The sequence below is a fragment of the Mobula hypostoma genome, chromosome 16, assembly GCF_963921235.1.
Source record: "Mobula hypostoma chromosome 16, sMobHyp1.1, whole genome shotgun sequence".
NCBI classification, from domain to species: domain Eukaryota; kingdom Metazoa; phylum Chordata; class Chondrichthyes; order Myliobatiformes; family Myliobatidae; genus Mobula; species Mobula hypostoma.
The window spans coordinates 66,031,428-66,051,089 of record NC_086112.1 but is presented as its reverse complement, the minus strand read 5'-3'; the positions used below and the strand labels follow the sequence as shown (position 1 = coordinate 66,051,089).

At 39.9% G+C, this 19,662-nt stretch overlaps 1 protein-coding gene across 2 annotated transcripts in view; it reads left to right on the top strand.

The window, feature by feature from the left end:
• The first annotated feature begins 217 nt into the window (after positions 1 to 217).
• The window catches only part of pax5 (paired box 5), a 250,032-nt gene continuing 230,587 nt past the window's right edge, over positions 218 to 19,662 (top strand). The window contains exons 1-5 of one of the 2 annotated variants that reach the window (XM_063069222.1): positions 218 to 260; positions 2,613 to 2,778; positions 9,496 to 9,693; positions 15,743 to 15,811; positions 18,956 to 19,080. In XM_063069222.1, the coding sequence (XP_062925292.1) occupies positions 218 to 260; positions 2,613 to 2,778; positions 9,496 to 9,693; positions 15,743 to 15,811; positions 18,956 to 19,080 (601 nt within the window). The remainder of the gene's footprint in view (positions 261 to 2,612; positions 2,779 to 9,495; positions 9,694 to 15,742; positions 15,812 to 18,955; positions 19,081 to 19,662) is intronic. The other variant, XM_063069223.1, reaches the window with a different exon arrangement.

Sequence of the window (19,662 nt, the reverse complement as noted above, 5' to 3'; positions counted from 1 at the left end):
ATAAACTTAACTTTCACGTTTCTTGCACAATCCGTCTGAAACCTTGAGGATCACAAAGCTGTAGAACCTACAATTAGTGGCTGAGATCGAGATCTTCTTCTGGGTTTGCGTGGGGCGCTGCTCACCCTCTTTTGTTTCTGGGAGTATAGGTGAAGGGGTTAAATCCAGACCAGAACATCGAGGTTTTCTCCGAGTTGAAGATCGGCTGCGCCTTTTCATGGAAATCCACTGTAAGCACGACCCGTTTGCAGCAATGCATAGTAAGTAGGCAGCTCCTTCCCCGGCTCGTCTGGCGGTTCCTAGTGAGTGAGAGTGTGTAAGGAGTGCTGGAGTACCCGGTTTCACAAATCGATGCTCAGATGTCCCTGGACCCGGAGCAACGCGAAGTCTTGGAGAAGGAACATGTTTTGATGAAAATCACAACCGAGTCACACGTGCACGGCTAATTTTACTACCATCCCGATTTTCCTGAATTAAAAGCAAATTAATTAATCGATTTCTTAATTTTCATAATTAAATAGAAAGCAGCAACATTCGTGGACAGAGTTACAATATTATTTTAATTGCCTATACTTTTACTCAGAAATAAGATGTGCTATTGTTGCTTTCTGTAAAGAACACGGTTTGTATTGAACGCCAATGTCTTTGGAAGAAGATCATTCCTGAACCAAGCAAAATGATTTAGTTACCAGTAAGTTGCGAAGGAGTAGTAACCAGGGCAATAAATAAGGTCAACGCCTGTTTCGTTTCGCAATATCCAAATTGTATTTACTGTTGTGAAAATATGAGGAGTAATAAGCCGGGGTAAAACAGTGAAAGTCTCATTGATGGAGTTGGACCACGCAGAAATCTCCAGCACATTTGTTTTGGTTGACACAGTTGGCTGGGACTTGTCCATTTGGTCGCTGTTATATGAAATGACACATCTTATCACGGTGTGTTAAGTGTTATTATACCTACAGCTTGTAAACAGATGCTTTATCAACTCGAACTAATCATATTGTAGAAGGGGCTACACACTTTAGGAATGGCACCTCGTTGACCAGGTTTACAGAGTATAAAACAGATTTAAATTTATCCCTCCAATTCAAATCAAAATGTATCGATTTAAAATTATTAAGCAACTGCGCAGACACTAAATTTCAGACCGAAGCAAATGTTATTGATTTGTATAAAGAGATATTGTTATAAAAGTCCTGTATTAGAGTCCCATTTGGTATTAATCTTTTTCAAGACTGAGTTATATATTTAATAACCCTGGTCGGTTTGCAGTAGGAAATAACCGAAGTTTCATTTTATTCCTTTTAAAAAAAATAAGAGATTAAAATCTCTGGAAAAAATCTGGAAAATGAAAAGGAATTTATTCCCATCTGGCGTGAAATCGAATGTTTCTTTTTCTCTGAAAAAATCTGCTATTTTTCCAGTTAGCAATTTTCAGCTCCAGGGGCTGGAATGAGGTACCATTTCACTGACAAGGAAACGGAAGTAATACATATTTTTTGGCTCATTAGCAAAGCGTTAATTTCACTTGGTGCTAAATCCGGTAAAAGTACCAACGAAAGAGGCCAAGTACCTCCCAGTGTAGTTTACCCCTCTGCTGCAGGTATCAATCCATTCTCGTTATAACTTTCCTTCCCTCTGGCTCTTACACAGAAAAAAAACCCTGGAGAATTCCAAGGACGATTTATGTCAAATACTCCAAGTTTTGCATAAAACAATTTCGTTACCGATCTTCATTTATTAACACTTAGGGACGTATTTTAACTCCGAATACAGATCCCTTGAATTCAAATTGGAATGCAGTTTTCCCCCTTTAATAATTATTGATTCCGAATTAGGATTTATTATTTCCACTCCCATTCTCGAATCGCCTTAGGATAAAAAAAAATACAGTTTTCTTTTGCAACCTGCGAGCTACCATTAACTATGTGGTAAATATCTAAACACCCTGTTACATTTGCTGTGACAAACCAACCGTTCGCAATTCTGCAGCCGATTACTCAAAAGGAACGTGTCTTGCTCCCAGAAGACTGTGAACGGGACTAATATCTGTACTGAAGTCTCCGAGCGACAGGAAGCTGAAATTTCATCGAAAGGGGCGCTTTTTTTCTGTTCCTAATTCAGTGGGCCACTTTCACTTTCGGTGAATTTCTCGCGTGTTTCTGCCCTACAACAACAATCTTTCCTGTGCATTTTAAGGCAGCAACTGTAACTGAAGATACTGTTGGCCTATATGACTTTAATTTTACAATCCGCTAGAGTGAATGGCTGTCTCCATTCTGAGGGGCAGTTGTTGGTCGAGAGCGTGTGGACGCTATATGACGAGTATTCCAGAAAGCCACTTTGTACTTGTCTCCTTAGAAGTGGTCCCTTCTGACAAAATGCGGCCGTTTGCTCGGCCCATTGCTCTTCTCCGGTCCGTGCGTTATATTCCAAAACCGTTGTCCACTCTGCTTTGTCCCCACACTGTCCCAAAGCTAAGCGTGAGGAGGACGGGGTTCTGGTTTTATTTTGCTGGTGCATGCCGATAATTCCACATGGGAGACGAGGTCTGAGTGCCTAGTGTATGGCTGCAGTGTTTCTTTCTGTCTCTGTTTGTGTATTGTATACAGGGCATGGCGGGGTGAATCAGCTCGGAGGAGTCTTTGTGAATGGCCGCCCTCTCCCCGATGTTGTCCGGCAGCGAATCGTAGAACTGGCCCACCAAGGAGTGAGACCCTGCGATATCTCCCGGCAGCTCAGAGTGAGCCACGGCTGCGTTAGCAAGATCCTGGGCAGGTAAGAAGCCAGACAGATAGAAATGTCAAACACGGTTTATGCCTGGAACCAAAATGATCATTAATGCTCTGCAGAAATAATATTTGAAGGGAAATTCAATCCTAAATGAAGACGAATAGAAATTATACATTGGGCACAAGGCCGAACATTGAGAGTGAAGCGAAAAGGGTAAATAAATCAGAAACAACCAGGAAACCGTTCATCATTGAGCAGTGTTCGGTGGAATAGTAATAATGGAAGCGATTTTACAGGCAGAAAGTAATAATGAGAAATTGTGTTAGAGGCAACAGAATCAGAAGTAATTCAAACCTAACATTACAGATATGAGGAGCAGAAATAATCCAAGAGCGACATATCCCAGACAAAGCCTTTCCTGCAGGTAATCCGTCAGAATGGATATAACAACAAGGTAATCCTTAAATTAAGAGAATCAGATATCGGAGAAAAGCAGAAAACGGTTCGCCAAACCCCAGCAAGTAAAAGGCATTCATAATACAGAAGAAATCTCTAGGTTAAAAGGAAGCAAAATAATCCTTTAATATATGTCAGCCCTTCCGTGCAGACAGTAAATAGCTGGTAGGTACAAAGATAAATATTAGAAATGCCCAGGAAAAGCGGAGACACAGTTAGCGCATATTAATGCACATGGCAATGATTATAGACACTGCTGCCGCTGTTTCAGGGTCAATCTCTGCAGTCACTTTTTTGAGCAGAGGGTAGAGTGACAGTGAGCCCTCTACCCTACAGTCCGTTCCCTCACCTTACACGAAAGTCCTGACCCCTAGCAGCCTTTAAAAGGGATTCAGATTCGCGTTCCCTAGTACAAAGGACGAGTGCGTCGAACCCAGGTGTAGAAGAGTATATAAGCATATGATGCCATACCTATACATAAAGGCGCAAACATTCCGAACAAAACCCCTTGCCTCGAATGCCCTACTAAAATTAAATTATGCCAGGTGATAAGTGCACTCAGAAAAATGCGTATTTGCACACATTGGCACCAGACCACGCGGCCCTCAATCCTTCATCAAGCCAACAAGCTAAGCAGTACTTATTTACAAGGGCGAAGAACAAATTCGCATCCAAATTCACATTTTGAAAGAGAAATCCAAGTAAACACGATACTGGGGTTTCTCTTAATGCCGGGCACTCGAGCTGCCCCGAGTAGGTTTGCTTGCGTTCATATTTCATACGTTTTGACGATGTCGTGTTTTGTAGAAATTGTTCAATTGCACAATAAATAAAGAAGTTCCTCTATGAATCATTTGCTTAACTCTTAATGTTAGGAAATAAATTTGGTAAAGTTCCACGATTTATCCTTGTGGGGTGGGAGAGGAGTTACTATCACAAGCAGTGGTGGAGAAATATGAATGCAGATATTGTGTGCGACGTGAGTTTTGGGCAGATTAAACCCTTCTATCATCTAAAGCCACGATTTAAAATTGCAATTACACGTGCATGGACGCTGGGCCTGGGGTACAGATGGGACGTCATTACCCAAGTCAGATCAATTTATCAAAGCACAAGCGGGAGATGAACTTTTATTTTTATTGAGGGCCCTGCCAGAGCCTGGGTCAGTGAACATCAGAAACTTTTTTTTTACCCTAGTAAGTTAATTCTCATTTCCCTTTGCATATGGAAGATCTCCATTGCATCTTCAAGGGATTTGAAATCTGCAGTGTTCCAGTGATTTTGTTCCCCCAGGACGAGCGTGACTGACCTATTGCAGGCCCCGGTGAGACAATATTGTTTTTTTTTATTATTAATTGACTTACTGGAAGATCGAAATTTGGAGTTTATAGCTAAAACACAATTTTTTCAAACTCTTAATATGACTAATTATCAGATAAATTAAACGAAATATTAGAGAATTCTGCGCCTGTCGTTTTTAAGGATCCCGGGATCTGAAAATAAAATATCCGTTGGATTTAGCTGCGGTTGGAGGCAGGCTCCCTGCATTAGTTGATCAAACTTGGAGAATGCTACTGTTTCTCCGTGGATTAAACCGGATCGCAGTTCCCATTGCACCGCGCACCCCTTTCTTTGCACATTTGCTTTGTTCTTGCACAACTTCCAATTCAAACGTATAATTAAACTGTAGTCAGTTCATTTGACTCCTGAACCAGGCTTGAAACGAATGATGAAGCACTTTCTAAGCAAGGTTACACATCAGGGCAAAAGGGTTCTTATTTTGTAAGTTATGAAATCTTGGAGAGTTGATACTGGCAGAAGCTAGATTAAATTTCAGTAACCACTTCAACGCTTGCATTTGCTATCGGGTCCATTTGGGTTGTAAATCTCAATGAACTTGACATGATTAATCATTTAGTAATTAATGTAACAATTAACTGGAAGTTAGATTGTCTTCTACGATGATAAAAGCATGACATTTTCCTAACCAAGTTTCACGTTTCATCTACAAGGAAAAGTAATGTATTCGAGCAAAAAAAAAACTCGGAATATTTTCTAAATTCTCATTTCTTCGCCGCCACTAACTTCTTCCAGCTAGTCCTTGAGAAATAATGGGAAGCTGCTGGCTTTAGATCAGTCTCAGCAGCAACCGCACGTCCATGGAAAGAGAAATTCAATGTTCAGGAAGAAGCAAAGCGCACGGAGGGAAGGGCGGTCGGAGCGCAGTGAAGCAGGGATTAGCATTCAGGTCCCCACTGACTAAGCTTTAAGCACAACCAGCAGTCCATCGTTGCTACCAGTCATTCTCTTCCCGATCTCTAATACACACATTTATTCACAGCAAGATTTATTAAGAGGCTCAAGATGCTATTGCATTCAATCTCACTCCGTTTAAAACAGATCGGAAGATCCACTCCAATCGCATCTTGCAGGAATAGGAGCAATTCTTATGTGAGTGCCTTTGCCTCTTGATCCTGTTTAGAGAGGGTGCATAATTTTGAATTAACCTGTAATTGTTTGTCAGAAATATTTAGCGATTTATTGATCTATTACCCAGTGTGAGGGGCAATGTACATAATTGTTTTAGTAAGCTAAATAATTGTCTTTTTAAGCGTTACTTTGCAAACTTCCTCTTGACTGCTTCGCGAGCAGTTTGACCGTTCGCCATATCTACTCTTAGGAAGTAGAGAAGGTAGGACATAGAACGCAAGAAAATACTTTAAATTTCCTTTATTTTTCTGGAGTTTCAATAGCTCATAAAGACATTTTTTTTATTCCTAACTATCCCACTAGACCAATAGGGGTCTAATTCAGAGGCAATTTATTTCATTTTGGGATCTATCTGCGTTGTTGTAGAGTTTCAAAGGACATCTTCCTTGCCTGATTACTCAGCTGGGATCTCAGTTTAAGACCGTTCATTGTCGACTTAAATCAGTTACTCGGAAACCTGTCCTTGGACAGTACTTCACGGAGAGTACTTCTGACCTTGAACGTGTCAGATGTATTGTGTGTGTGTGTGAGAGAGAGAGAGAGAGAGAGAGAGAAAGCGGGAAGAGAGAGAGAGTGAGCGCGGGAAGAGAGGGAGAGAGAGAGAGAGAAAGCGGGAAGGGGGCAGAGAGAGTGCGAGAGAGAGAGAGAACAAGGGAAAGAGCTAGAAACACACTGAATAACGCCGAGAGGGAGGATGAGACAGAAAAAGGCGGAAAGAAATATATACCCGCGTGTCTGTGCGTGTATGTTTACGAGAGGAGAGAGAGAGCGCGGTAGAGTGAGTTAAAAAGAGTGCAATAATTTAGCCAGCTTGATCAACCCTATTTAAAGAAGAAAGGAAGTTTTTTGCCGGAAGTAATTTGGTGGATGTCCTGAGCTGTGCAGTGCCCGGCGCCAGGTTGCATGGAGCAGTAAGCTGAGGCCGGAGCTCCTAACAGACACCCCACTTGGTTCTGGGAAGCAGTTGTAGTAAGCTATTAATAGGACCATCCTGAAGGTGTCTCTGCTTGGCGAAATGTCCTTCTAGCCAGTGTGTAGTCTTCTGGACATGCTTCATCCCCTCGTGGAGGCTCGCAGTTTTGCTTCCATAGTCAGGAACAAACATTAAAAAATGGGACATCCAAGTAACTTCCACGCAAGTTTTGCTTTCTGGTTATCAATCACACTAAATTTCTTGTTTACATCACTGAATATACTCCAAGTGTTTGTCAATGTGAGTGATCTGTTTTGAATGGGAAGCGCGGGCTAGTTGTTTTTAATTCCGCCGTCTCCCCTTCTCACTTTTCCTCCTTATTAGCTCTCTGTTTCATTCTTTTTTCATTTTTCTTTCTCTTTACCCCGAATAGGTTCTGCTTGCCTGTATCTGAGTTTTTCCGCTAACGGGGTCCTTACCATTCTTCTTCTGGAATCTAGCCCAGCTGGAAGGTTGGGCTAACTGTTCTAAATCACTGCCCCGAATTGGTAAAAAGGTCAAAATTATCAGCAACGTTCGGACGCAAACACGAGGAATTCTGCAGATGCTGGAAATTCAAGCAACACCCCTCAAAGTTGCTGGTGAACGCAGCAGGCCAGGCAGCATCTCTAGGAAGAGGTACAGTCGACGTTTCGGGCTGAGACGAGTCCTGACGAAGGGTCTCGGCCTGAAACGTCGACTGTACCTCTTCCTAGAGATGCTGCCTGGCCTGCTGCGTTCACCAGCAACTTTGAGGAATGTCCGGACTGCAGTTTAGATTAGCGCCACCGTGCTTTCAAAAGCGGAGAGAAACTCATATGATAAAACACTAAAATAGAAAAATCTAGCCAGAAGTGACCGGATCTCCTGGGTGCGATGAGGATGGAAATTAGCCATCTGAAAGGAAAAAAAAATCACGAAACACACTGAAGAATGGCGGCAGGAAAGGTGCTCACAGTTCCGAAACCTCTATCTAAAAATAAAAGGCAATCAAAAGATTAACGTAATTACGATTATTTTTGCCTTTTAAATGTGTTGCTGCTTCACATAATTTGCGCCTAAACCTTACTAGAATATCAGCTCCCCATGATTTTGTGACCCACTAAAATTAAATCGCTAATTAAGTATTTCCATTCCTTTATTCTAAACCCTTTTCGATATTTTAACTGTACTGGAATGGTGTGAGATTTAGGGAAGGGGAATATCACCATCATTAACAGCTACAATAAAGACAACTCGACATTATAGATACTGTATCAATCTTTCTATACGATTTCTTAGTTAAAGCCGTTGGTGAACGAACCATGTATCAGCGATAAGAATAAGTAGAGCATAAATTCTTTCCTTATTTTTAGTGCAAGCCTCGTGTTATCCTATTCACAACGGCAATGCGAGGCTGCGCTGGCAAGGGATTCCGTAACTAGGATCTGAAGGTGTAGGGTTGTAGATGGAAACGTACGGTACATCCCATTATTCCACAGGACAGCACAATGGCTATTGGTCATTGGTCAGGTGAAGTACGATGCTGTTAATCCTTTATGAAACTTTTTACATATGTTCTGTGATTTGATAGATGAAAGCATTGGTGACGTGTCACCTTGGTTAAGACCTTGCTTGAAATGCAGTTAGTTCTGTGTTAATTTGAGTATCAGTTAATTGTGGCGATGTTTTTCTTTTGTCATTGTTGTTTTGGTTCTCTCTATCTCTTTCTGGTTTATTTTGACCCACTACAGAACCCTGCACCCCTCCCCAAATATTTTTGGTCATTGAAGCCTATGTTAGATATGTAAAAAGCAAAGATTAAGTAGTCCAGACGTCCGAGACGACCGAATAAAGAGCATCAGAAACATTAAAATCTACGTATTAATGCTTGTAGCACCGAAGGGACGGAAATAATCCCACATAATAAAATATTCGAATCATAATGGCAAAGCAGAAGTTAAATCGGGTTATAAGAGTAAAAAATTTGAAGCAGCTATAACCACTTAAATTATTTCAGGCAGAATTTCTCGATGTTCTAGTCCTAGAGGCGTATCTCTTCAATTACTTGCTGCAATATTTTTTCAGAATAAAAGTTTAATAAAAACTTGATTGAAGAAGGATCTAGTGCTTTGATTATTGCATTTTATTATGTAATTATTTTTGCGATGACAGTACAGATGTTAGGGCGCAGGTTTTTAAAAAAATCATTATCAAGATTTCACTCCGGCAAACATTAAATATGAAAAATCTTACCTATCTCTTTAAGGAACTTGCTGTTCTGGAAGTGACTACTGTGCAAGTGATTAATTTGAGATTTCATTATTAGGAACATTTTTGAGTTTTAGCATATTTTGGTGTAACGCGTACATATATTTAACACACATTATCTATGCCTGCGTGTAGATGCTCACACGTATACACACGCGCATACACGAATACACTCAGGTGAAGCAGCACATTAAGAAGGGCTACCGTGTGTGGAGAAAACGAGTCCACCAGGAATTGGCGCCAGTTGTCTGGGAACTATCCTGTCAACAGCCCTCAGAATCTTATCGGTTTCAATAAGATCATCTGTCATCCCTTCATATTCCAGGGGACGTAGGCAAATTCACACCAGCATTCAATCAGCTCTGTTCATCAAATTTCCTTACACACTATTTAGAAAAGAACCGCAGTTTTTATTGTCTTTAGAATTAGACGAACGGTTTTCTATTTCTTATTCCAATAGAACAAAGAATTCTGTGCAGACTGTTGGTCAGATACGGCAGATTAAAGAATAATTGGAGCTGGCCCTCTGAACAAATTCTGCTTGCATCCCAATTCCGGTGTACAAGTATTATGCACACTCTCAAGTAACGCTCATTCTCTTTTGGTCTTTAAAGGTACTATGAAACGGGAAGTATAAAGCCGGGAGTAATTGGAGGATCCAAGCCAAAGGTCGCTACACCCAAAGTGGTAGATAAAATCGCCGACTATAAGCGTCAAAATCCCACCATGTTTGCCTGGGAGATCCGAGATAGACTGTTGGCAGAACGAGTCTGTGACAATGATACGGTGCCCAGTGTCAGTTCTATTAACAGGTACTTACCCATAGGGGGTGCACTTTCCAACATTAAACAATAATTGATCCTCAACCCTTGATAACACCGTAACCCTAAAAAAGCTTTTGAAATGTCCAAAGGATACTTGGAAGAGGTAGGCGTGAGGGTTAAAAACATCCGAACATATTGAAAAGTAAAACACAGTTATTTGCCTTCGCCTCCATTTTGTTTTCTAACAATTTAAACACGGGACTGCTCTCCGAGTGCAAAACAATTCTTATCTTGCACTGGAAGAGTTATTCCTTCGACTGTGACACCTTCCTTCACCAGTGCCTTTCCAAGTCATTTTTACTTTGTTCCTTTTTCATAGCAAAACTCTTTCTCTCATGGTAAACTTGTTTCCTCCTTAGCTGCTTCATTTATCAGCTTCACCCACTGCTTTTAATGTACAGTATATGAATCATTATTTCTGGATGTTTCTCCTGTCATTCATTTTGGGATCATAAAATGTAGTTCTCTTAATTATTTACCTGCAGGTCTTCCAATCTGATCAACTGCATTTAGTGCTCACACTGGTGAATCCAACTGTAGATTAGATGACTGTTCTTGCAGAGTTCACAAGGCCATCTCGAGCTTCTAATGCACATTATTTCAGTTCTCTTTCCCTTCTGTCAGTCCTGGGCCTTCCCCACTGACACAGTGAGGCTAAACATAAATCAGAAAACCTACATTTCCTATTCCCCTTGAGTAGCTTACAATCCAATGGTACAAACATGGAATTTTCCAGTTCCATATAACTAATGTTCCTAGTGTTGATCTCACATACACAGTCACTTGTCAATCTAGGTTTCTTCTCCCTTTGTTCACTGTTGTGATCCCCTTCTGACTCCTCTCCCCCAGCTGGTTGCATCGGTCCATCAGCCCTCCCCCCACCTCAACCGGCTCCACTTATCATCTACCAGCCTCTTCCCATCTTCCCTTGTAATTATGTCTACTGGCAATCTTTTCTCTATTCTGTTGTAGGATCTTGACCTGAAACATCCACAAGCATCTTTTGCAACAGCAGATGTTGCTTGACCCATTAACTTCTTCCAGTGTTTATTTGTTTGTTTGTTTGTTTGTTTTGTTCCAGATTCCATCATCTGCAGCCTCATTTGTCTTCTAGCTCAATTTTCTCCATGCTGAAAGTTTGGCTTCACGCCCATATTCACATATACGACCAAATTATCTGCCAGAACTTCAAAATGACACACCCTTCTCTTGCTCAATTGACTGGTTTATCTTTTCATGACATTTCCTCATCAATTACTCTTTACTTCTCTGTGCCTGTATTTGTTTATAGATTCAAACACCACCCTTCCTAGCATTCCTAGACAAATTGTGATCGTTTTCACTCTATTAGCCATAGATGCTTATCTATTTTATCCAAACAACTGACAGCAGTTCCCCTCCACTTCTGTGGTGCAAAAAAGACCACCGTGATACCCTTTAGCCTGCCTGGATTTTCACTGTGTTGAGAGTAAAGATACAGTACATATAGTAATACTGTTTATTTCTCAAAATGATTGCTATGGTTTCTCAAAACAATAAAGTTATTACATTTCTCATATGTTTCTCCTTTTGTACCTATCACTTTCAAAATCCTGGTATGGGATCACAAATGTTAATTGGGAATGTTCAGTGATTTCTATACACCTTTGCCTCATGATATAACATTTCTTCACCTTTAAGGTCCTCCTTAAAATCCACGTTTTTAATCATCCACCTCATCATATGTTTTAGCATTGTTTTACTTCATGAAAATGCCTCGTAGGATTTTTATTTATGCCTGAAGTGTGATATAAATGCAAATCATTGTTGAGTTGGCCTGCACTGTGAAGGCAGTTCCTACGTTTTTAAAAAAAATCTTGGATTAGTGGAGCAATAACCTACAGAAGAAAGGTATTTATAGTACACCCTTGACAAAGACTTCAGAGCAACATTGATGGAGAAATCTTAGCAACCATACTTAAATTTTAAAATATATTGAATAACCTTTCCTATCGCATGATAAACAAGATCAAATGTAATGTCTACCTTCTTTACCCTCACTAATTCAGAATAAGGGATTAAAGCAGAGGTCTAACTCAACTCTGATGACAATTGCTTCCTGTTTTAAAGGATTATTATAATTTGACATGCTGAACTAACAGGTACCTCATGTTAGGCCTTTTTTCTTTCATTAAAATGATGATCTACACCAGCCTGCAGAGTTCTTAATGAAATTAAAAGTTTTACATTTGTAGCAGATATGAAAAATGTAGCCAGCTGAAATGTGCCAGATTAGAGACACTGCAACGGCCTAGAGAGTAACAGGGGAAAAAAGATTAAATCTATCAGAAACATTAGTTGAATGTCTTATGAAAAACTAGCGTTGAAACAGTTGGATACAAATAGGCAGAACGTAGACTGAATGTAAGTGCCAAGCCTGGTTCACTGATGAAAATAGGAATATTTTCACCATTGTAACATTTTCTTGTAACAGTGGTGGCTATGGTTTAGTTTCATTAATTAATAAAATCTACAATATTCAACACAAATGCTTTGTAATGTGCTCACCACAAAACATGTTTGCACATCAAATTGTAATAGTTCCCCCCGCCCCACCAAAAAGAGGTGCAGACTAACTTTTCAGAAAGAATACTTATTTATTTTCTATTATCTGGGCAAGGTGAATGTTTATTGTGCTTTCCTAATTGACTTTGAGAAGATGCTGGTGAACTGCCTTCCTGAAGCATTCCAGTTCTGATGAAGCTGCTTCCAGACTGCTATGCTGAGAGAATTCCAGGATTTAGACCCAGCGACATTCCCATTCAGGATGTTGTATGACTCAGAGGGTAACCTACAGGTAGTGGTGTCCCCGTGGTACTGCTACCATTTTTTTTCCTTGGTGTTGGGGCTGTAGATTTTGCAGGTGATGTAGGAGCAGCCCAAGCAAATGATTGCAGTGCACTTTATAGGTAAATACCGGAGATCACAGGGATCAATAATGTGGATCAGTACGTGCTGCAATTAGGATGTCCGAAATCATGAGAAACACTCAAGGCACAATGTTAGAGTCTGCATTGAAGATTAGACTCTTAGGTCAGTCATAGTACAACAGCTTCTGAAGCTATTTATTGGCTTCTGAACCACTTCAACATTTGAGCACAGAAGAATTCTATAAATAGGAGCAGGGGTAGGCTATGGCCTGTCATACATGACCCATGATTCAATGAAATAATGACCAAATTAATCTTGGCTTAATCTCAGTTCCTCTAAGATTTAAAAATATACCCAGTTCTAGATTTCACCACTAGAGGAATCATTGTCCTGACATCTATACTGTGACGCCCCTGTAGACTGTTGTTTCTTTCTAAATTCCAGCGAGTTAGCCCAATCTAATTTTTTTACTCATTATTTATCCTCTTTACAATCAAGTTAAAGTTCTCTGCTCTGCTTCCACAACAAGCATAGTCCTACTAATGCGGCATTCAGTGTGGCATCAGTAAATCCTGTGCAGATGAAGCAACAGCTCCGTGCAATTTCCTTGCAAAAAAAGTCAACATCCCAATTTGGAAATCAAGTCTCAATGAGAACCAATTTTCAAAAATAAGTTTACTTATCTAATACTCTGCTTTTTCAACCAAAATGAATAACTTACTTTCTCCATATTTTACGTTATTTTCGTGCTGTTCATAGAGTCGTAGAATCAGCAGCATGGAAGCAGTTTTTTTTCAGCACACCAACTCTGCACCAACCATCAAACATCCATTTACACTAATACCATTTTATTCTCTCCATCTTCCCATCAATTCTCCCAGATTCTACCAGCTGCTTGCACCAGGAGCAGTTTCTGGTGATCAATCAAATTGCCACCCTGCACATCTTTGGGATGTGGGAGGAAGCCCAACCACCCAGAACAAACCCACGCGGTTACAAGGAGAATGTTCCAACAGCACACAGACAGCATTTGAGGTCAGGATTGAATCTGGGTCATAGGAGATGTGGGCAGCAACTTGAACCACCACCGTGCTGCCCGCCTGATCGTTGTAAACCCTTAATGTTCTTGTCATAATTTATTTTCCATCCATCTTTGTAACACCTGAGATTTATGATACAATATGTCCAATCCCTTTGCCTATTCTTTAATATCAATTGTGAACTGATGAAAATCCAGCATTCATCCCAGTGGGCACTCCTGTAGTTATAATTTGCCAACCTGAAAATGAATGGTATCCTTCCACTTTGCTTTCTTATCTCCTATCTTTACCGATGTATTGCTTGGGCAGTAACTTAATGAATTCTTTTTTAGAAATCTAAATATGCTCCAACTATTATTCCCAAAGTCCATTCTGCAGTGACCTTGACTAAATTTGTCAAACAAAATTTATATTTCATAAAAACATGTTTTCTGTACCCAATGACATGATTTCCCAATTATCTGATTACTAGTTTGCAGTCCTGCCAAAGGCTTTCAGCTCAAAACGTTGACTGTATCTTTTTCCATCGATGCTGCCTAGCCTGCTGAGTTCCTCCAGCATTTTGTGTTTGTTGCTTGTATTTCCAGTATTTGCAGATTTTTTCTTGTTTGTGTTGTCCTCTTGCTAATAATAGTTTTCAGTGATTTTTCAGTTGAGATAATAAGCCTGTTGGTTGGTGGGGAGCAGATATGTCTCTACCAAAGGAGGTGTAATTCTCTTCTTCTCTCCATTAACCTGTAGATCACTCTTGGGCAAGGTGTAGCACTTGCTTAGCCTACCCACGATCAGGATCACATGAAGCCACGGGAGCAGGTGATGGATGTTTGTATGAGCACCTGGTACATATCACAACCCTGGTTATGTGACCACTGATGCCAGGCAGCCAATCTCTGAAGAGTATTGATAATGGCTGGGGGCCGTCTGTCTTGCAAAGACACTGCCCAGCAGAAGGCAATGGCAAAACACTTCTGTAGAAAAATTTGCCAAGAACAATCATGGACATGGATAGAGAAAAGAATTAGAGCAACAGCTTGAAGGGGGTTTCCCTCACAGGCAACGATCAGCTTAAAGAGAGATGGAAGACCATGATTGCCCACATCATACGACATGACACATAATGATGATGATGATGATAAGCCTAGAGTTCCCTGCTTTCTCCCTCCTTCCTTTTTTTGATATATTATGACATTTTCAATTATCCAATCTATTGAGACTTCTTCTGATCTAGGGAATTTATAAAAGTTATAGCCAATATACTCACAGCCTCTATTTCAATAGAATTCTACAATGCAGGTCATCAGGTTTGGGGCATTAGCTTGTTTACCATTTTTCTCTCGTGATGATGATACTTTAATTTTTTGCCTTTTGTTTGCTTCTGATATTTCTTTTAATTGTTTGGCATTTTTTTCCATCATCCATTTGTTTCATCAAACAGGTGAAAAATATTTATTTAACATCTTTGTTATTTCCCAATCCCCCCATATTAATTCGCCCATCCCACTGTCTGAGGGGCCAGTGTTTATTTTTGCTAGTTGCTTCCTTTGTAAATATTTCTAGAGGCTTTCTTGTTAGTTTACTCTGATATTTCAGTTTCTGCAGTTTTGTAAACTTTTAAATTAACTTTTGCTAATTTTACATAATTCTCCTAACTATCCGGTGTACCAGTATTTTTCACATTATAAGAAACATATTTCAGTGCACCGGATGAGGCAAGGGAACATATTCTGAATCTTTTGAAATGAATGTAAAAGATCCATGGACTTTTTGTGAAGAAGAACTTGTGGCTCCTTTGGTAGCCTGGTCTACGTTCATATTTTATCACTACAGAAAACAATTCATTCCATTTGTTGGTGTGAACTCAGTAAGAACACATTGGATTTGCCTGCATTATAAAAGTAAATACTTCCAAAAAATACTTAATTCATTTTGAAGCACCTTAGTCACAATGAGGGAATTTTCTCTAGTGGTCATTTAACACATCTTCTGCAGCTAGCTTAATAATATTGAAATTAGGAGTCTAAGTTTGGATGGGCTGTGTTGGATGACACATGATTTAGTGTTAAAAGCACTTTTTTAATTTTATTCAGGATTATCCGAACAAAGGTACAGCAGCCTCCAAATCAACAATCGCCAGTCTCGTCTCATACTATAGGTAAGTGTCATTGATAAACTGCTGTTTCACTTCTGTAAGACATACATCGTTCTAAATCTTGAAGAATTGGTATTTACTTTGAGGACTAATTTCATTGAAACAACTAATGTGAGTAGAAATTAACTTTTGCTCTCTCTGTCAATCCCTCCCTGAACTTGTGATCTCCCAACCTGTAATCCCTCGGCTTCTAAACCTATATCTGTCCTTCCTCATTGTAGCAACTTACTTTGTGTAGGGTGCCCATTCTTCACAGTTTGGTTGGCTCTTAAGCATTAGTTGTTTCTCTGGGGAAACTGTGAGCAAATCTTTTGAAACCTCAAATACTCATTGGTTGTGCATGTCTCAGATTTTGTTCTCTGCTCATTTGTGATAACATTACTGTGACTGCAATTGATTCGAAGTGAACAGTGTTCAGCATCAGATTCTCTCGAATGTTTATTAATTGAGATACTATATCTAATCCAACATAAGAATGATTTTACCCCCCCCTTAAAATACTACTTTGATTCCCTTCTAAAGTTCATAACTTTAAATCTGTCCAGATGTCAAAGGACCACATCTTCTAATATCTTTACTGAACAAAGAGAGAACGATATTATTTGGTTAACATCATCTCCTACTCCAGAATATATCATGCTTTTATATAATTATATATCAGATTGCTATTATATTCACTCTGGATCAATTTATAGCTGCGCTGAAACAGGATAGAGGATTAATTTCTAATTAGTTACCACTCAGCTGGGCAATAACTGTAATGTAATCTGATTGTTATAACTGTTGTCTTATTCCATCTGACAATCATAATGCTTCAACTTCTCCACTGCCTCAGTGTTTCTAAGTAATTTATTGTTCAAATGCAGTACACTAATATAACTTGGGTTCTGAAGTCTGACAATTATTTCAATAAAACCATTTCATATTATAATACGAAATTGAAATCCAAAACTTGGAGTGCCAATAGAATGGCCATAAATGTGGTGTAATTAAAGTAATACATCCATAAAGGAAACTATATTACATTTTCTGCATCGTTAAGCACTAAGAAGTTGTGAAAGTTTTATTATTTTCTTTTAATTCCCTTTTCTCAGTTTCTTTCAGTGTTGATTGTGCCTTTGCAGTTGGAAGTATGTGATTTAAGTTTCCACCAAGATTGAACTTTTTTCCATTAAATTGACCTTTATTTTAAGTATAACCTTTAGTGCTTATGCACTGTATGTTCAGAATCTACAGCAAAGATGGAAAACTGACTATTCTTCTGAAGGAAGGATTTTGGTCACTGTGTATTCGAAAGCAATGATGATTTAATTGAAGGACTTCCTCTTTGCATCTAGGTTATGATTGCATGCAAAATAGAGGCAAAATTAATAGCCCTCTTAATGACAGTGTACGGAAGCTCAGTCCTCCTTGCTCTGTGTGGTACTCTTTTATACCCTGTTCTCGCAGTGGCTCACGCTTGGTTGCAGTTCTAGAAGTGGTAGTGTACTCAGGATACTTATTTTTATACGTCTTCTCAGAGAGTGAGCTTCAGCAGTTTATTTGTGCATGTTGCGTCACAGTACATGATTGACTTGGGGTATCTTGTTCCTGTCAATAAATTCTCAAGAATTCAGTGGATCAATTTCCTTATGCTTCTTAGGGTCTCAGTGGGCGAACATTCAATGGCTTCTTTTGGATTTGATGAACTAATACCTACCGAGTTCTGATAGATTCGTTCAGCCAATGCCCACTGGTTTGTGGTGAATTCAATCAATACCTACAGAATTCCAATATTGATTGGGTAAATTTGGGCACTACGGAGGTGTAGCAGTTAGCATAATGTTATGCAGCGCCAATGGTTGAATTCCACTGCTACCTGTAGGGAGTACGTAGGTATGTTCTCCCCGTGACTGCATGGGTTTCCTTTGGCTGCTTTGGTTTCTCCCACATTGCCAAGACGTAAGGGTTTGTAGGTTAATTTTTCACGTGGGTGTAATTGGGCAGCGGGGGCTCATTGAGTCAGAAAGGCCTGTTAGAAAGCTGTATCTCTAAATAAAATAAATAAGGTAAAATAGCCACAGGTGTGTAATTCTCTTGATTGACAGTGCTGGGCTTTTTGCTCAATCGGGTGAAGTGATGGAATGTAAATACTACTGTACTGACCAAGCAGAGAAATGGGGACAAACATCCAGTAGCTACAGATTTTGACACCAAAATATGCTCACGGGGATTGCGGAGACACTTCGTTAATGCACTGACACTCAGATATACTCCTCTGAGTGGTCTGTCTGCTGTGTCACTGAGGTGAGAGAATGTTCTCTATGATGAACGGGCCAGTGACTCACAAGTGTTAGGCATTGTTCATAGTCTTTAGCTTTGAACCTTGAGGAAACGCATCTTTCCTTAGTGTTTAAGAAAGGGTAGATATTTTACAAACACCAGCTTCCTTGGATATACAGTAGTGTTCATAATATGACTGAATACACACTGTTAACCAATAAAATCTTTGGTTAGAATTGATATTCAAAGGTTTCAAAAGTTTCAAGGGTACATTTAATGTCAGAGAAACGTATACAATATACATCCTGAAATTCTTTTTCTACGCAACCATTCACGAAAACAGAGGAGTGCCCCAAAGAATGAATGACAGTTAACTGTTAGAACACTAAAGCGCCCCCCCAGCTCCCCCCTCCCACGCGTAAGCAGCAGCAAAGCAATGATCTCCCCTCCCCCACCAGCAAAAAAAGCATCAGCACCCTCCACCGAGCACTCAAGCGTGCAGTAAAGCATCAGTGAAGACACAGACTTGCAGTACTGCAAAGACTACTCATTCACCCGGTATCTGGCACATCACAGGCCCTCTCTCTTTCCCTAACAAGGGAAAAAGAGGTGTGTCTCTGTTTCACATTGCCTATATGGCTGCGGTTCAGACTTATTTCTTCCCTCCCCTAACGCTGAACATTCACAGTCCTAATCAGGGATTAACTATGATCATGCCCAGTGTGAGAAATGAACCAGAGTGGTTCTTGTCCTTGAAACCCAATCCTCCTTGGATGGGGAGCAATGATAGATCCATACTGATTTTCCACAGGAGGATGTTTTGCATCTTGGTTTACAATGTCTCTAAACTAACTAATCCTAGTTGTCATTGACACCCACCAGCACCGAGCTCTGTGCCAGTGACTCCAGTCCCATCAGCTGCCACAGATTCAGCAGGATCTTCGTATTCCATCAGTGGAATTCTGGGAATCACACCATCTAATAATGAGAATAACAAGAGAAAGCGCAATGAAGGTAAGTGCAAATGGATTAAAAGAAAAAGCATTTAATGGATCTAGAAGCATGTTGCAGTAATTGGTGCAAGAAAAGTAAAAGTCTGCTTCAAACCTGAACTCAATGCGTTCTCCATGTGACTGCATGGATTTCCTCTGATGTTCTGGCTTCCTTCCACATCCTAAAGACGCGCTGTTTGATAGGTTAATTGCCCTAATTTGGTGAGTGTTAGGAGTCTGTGGGGAGTTGATGGAAATGTGGTGAGAACAAAAACAAAATTAATGGAGGATCAGTGTAAGTACGTGCTTGAGGTTGGTGTGGTCTTGGTTGCTGAAGTACTGTACCTGTTTCTCTGGTAAAACAGCTATTTTATCAATGAATCTAGGCCTATTGGAATAACATCTGCATATATGATGTTGCCACTGACAAAATATAAGAAAGCTGGCATTAATGTTCAAATTTCATATCATATATCAACTGCAATACAAAATCAAATCCACAATTCAAACAATAATCTAAATCTGACTTGGTCATAGAAGATGGTGTATAATGGTGGACAGGTGTTTCTCGGACTGGAGGTCTGTGACCAGTCTGTTCCATATG